At 39.3% G+C, this 2,524-nt stretch overlaps 1 protein-coding gene across 1 annotated transcript; it reads left to right on the top strand.

Moving 5' to 3' along the window:
- The first annotated feature begins 218 nt into the window (after positions 1-218).
- Positions 219-1,103, top strand: LOC138883825 (uncharacterized). Its single transcript, XM_070164539.1, has one exon. The coding sequence runs from the start codon at positions 219-221 to the stop codon at positions 1,101-1,103; it is 885 nt and encodes a 294-aa protein (XP_070020640.1).
- The last annotated feature ends 1,421 nt before the right edge of the window (positions 1,104-2,524 follow it).

Here is a 2,524-nt window from a genome sequence, read left to right as displayed (position 1 = left end):
TCCGTCACTATTCATCAGCCATAACTCCTGCTTCCGGCAAGGTAAGATCACAAAATTAGTCTCAAAAGAACCTCATTCTCTTAGAGAACAATCCCCAATTGGTTTCATCCTCAAATCCATCGCAAAATTTTCCAGATCTTAAATTTTATTTCGCGATCTACTGTAGCGAGCAAAATTTTTTCAAAAATTTCTACATCAATGGAGTGTTGAATCAGTTCATGGCTGCATCGTCCTCTCCCCAGCCTTTGGCTGTGGGAGAGAGGAACTCAACATATGCTTCGCTACTGGAAAACAAAAAATCTGGACAAGTTCCGCCAAAAATAGAGCTTAAGCAGGTGGAGTTCGTCCATGGTGAAGCTACGATTAAATTTACAATGGAGGAAGTACATCAATATGCTAAGGAGGAAGTATTACATCAAGCTTTGGTGATTAAATTCTCACAAGATCAATATGATATACAAGACATTCGAAAGATGTTGCCTAAACACTTTGGAACTCAAGGTCGTTGCCTCGTCGGATGGCTTGCAAGAAGACATGTTTTGATCAGGTTTGATAGACATGATGATTATATTCTTGCTGCTGCAAAATCTGTTAATTACTTAGTAGCTATTGGACAAGAATTACAGATGCGAATTTTTCCATGGACTATTACTTCCAATCATAAAGAGGAGACCTCCAAAGCTTTTGTGTGGATATCGTTTCCTAACTTGCCTCCTATGTTATTTGCAAAACAATCATTGCTTTCTATAGCTTCAGCAGCAGGTAAACCATTGGCAATAGATAAAGCAACACAAGAGAAGTCACGACCTAGCACAACTAGGGTCAAAGTCGAGCTTGATCTTCTAGGTAAGCTGCCACAGATTTTGAGGATCAAATTTGTGGATGAAAAATTTGGTATGGTGATCGAGCATCTTCAGAAATTTGTTTATGATAATCTGCCCCTGTATTGCATTTGTAGCAAGCGTCAAGGTCATGATATAAATACATGTCGTTTGATCTCGACAAATAATCGGGACAGTGGATTGAATGGTGATATCGAGGAAGTTGATGATCCCACGATTGTGAAAAAAATTTCAAGGAGATTTGAGACAGATGCTCAATGAAAAGAGACAAATGCATGGTATAATTGAGGCACCAAGAACAGATGGATCAAAAGCAGTTTTAGCTTATTCTAATATCCACGATGATTCCAACAAGCCAGGGACCTCAAAGAATTTGGCTACTATCACTGTTGATCGTGCCTTAGCCAGGATGTCTCAAGCTATGGTTGATGAATCAAGAAATAGGGTGTCGAAAAATCGAGGGATTGTCAGTGATATAGCGACAGTCGCAAGAGCTATTGATGCATTGGAGTGTGAAGAGATTGCAGCTACAGGTCCTGATTTTGATCGCGGTCCAATTGGTGTTCATGAGGGTCCACATACTGGGCAAAAATATGCTGAAGTTGGGCATCAATTATCTAAAGGACATGAGAAAATTATTATACAGAAACTGCCAGAACAAGCTTCTTTTGTTTCGAATTTGGATGGTACAGTTGCATTGAATAAAAATTGTGATCGAGTTAATGCAGTTGAAAAACCAGTAGTTACATTGATTAATGGTGATGTTGTAAAAACTAGTGCTCAAACTGTGCAACATTCTATGGGAGCAGTCTGGACAGTTGTAAATCGAGCTTCTAATTCCAAGAAGCATGCTAAAGTTCCTACCAATCGAGCTACAACCAAGATTACAAATGATTTTTCTCCTGTTGTAGCAAGAGGTACACAGGCTGTGGAGTCAACTTTACATAACAATGCTATGGTGAATGCAAATGATGTCAACAATTTGATACAACAAGAAGTGGGGACAGTTTCAATTGAGCAATTTTGTAAAGTAGCAGGTGACAAAGCTGTTACTTTAAATGGAGAAGGATATGAACATGCAAGTGTTGAGGCTTTGGAATGGACAAATGCTACGACATCTCAGCTGGAGTTTATGGAAAAATCAGCTGGCGTTTTGCAATTCACTGTTGATCCAAAGGTTGAAACATCTGGGCATTTGAAGGCAGATGATGTTGCTACTTCACCACACAAATCTGATACAAAGAGCAGCAATTGGACAGTGGTGAGTAAATCACCTATAAAGAAGCAAACTCCAGTTATTCAAAATCAGATTCATCCATCAACAATTATTGGAGTCTTGAACTCTTTTGATGCATTGGTTAATGAGGGTGAGCATGATGTGAATGAGGCTAAAAACAAGGAGCAACATAGGGAGGATGAGACACAATCAGTTGGTGGAAAAACAAGAGTTACATGCAGTGTAATTCAGCAGAAAAATGTAAAGGACTTAGCTGCACGACTTGGGACTGCAACAGATAAAAATAAGTTTGGTGAGCAAAGTCAAGTACCTGATGATCCTACAACAACAATGCACATGTACAATACAGAGCTAGATAAAATGGTAGAGAATGCCCATGCAGCTATGATGATCAACACAACTACAAAATATGGGCAGCCACAAGCTCGAGGCAGTAACACACAAC

This window comes from Nicotiana sylvestris, chromosome 12, assembly GCF_000393655.2.
Source record: "Nicotiana sylvestris chromosome 12, ASM39365v2, whole genome shotgun sequence".
Classification (NCBI taxonomy): Eukaryota; Viridiplantae; Streptophyta; class Magnoliopsida; order Solanales; family Solanaceae; genus Nicotiana; species Nicotiana sylvestris.
This window is presented reverse-complemented; position numbering and strand designations above follow the sequence as displayed.

Coding starts and splice junctions, on each gene's coding strand:
- LOC138883825 (XM_070164539.1), top strand. CDS start 219: ATGGCTGCATCGTCCTCTCCCCAGCCTTTGGCTGTGGGAGAGAGGAAC.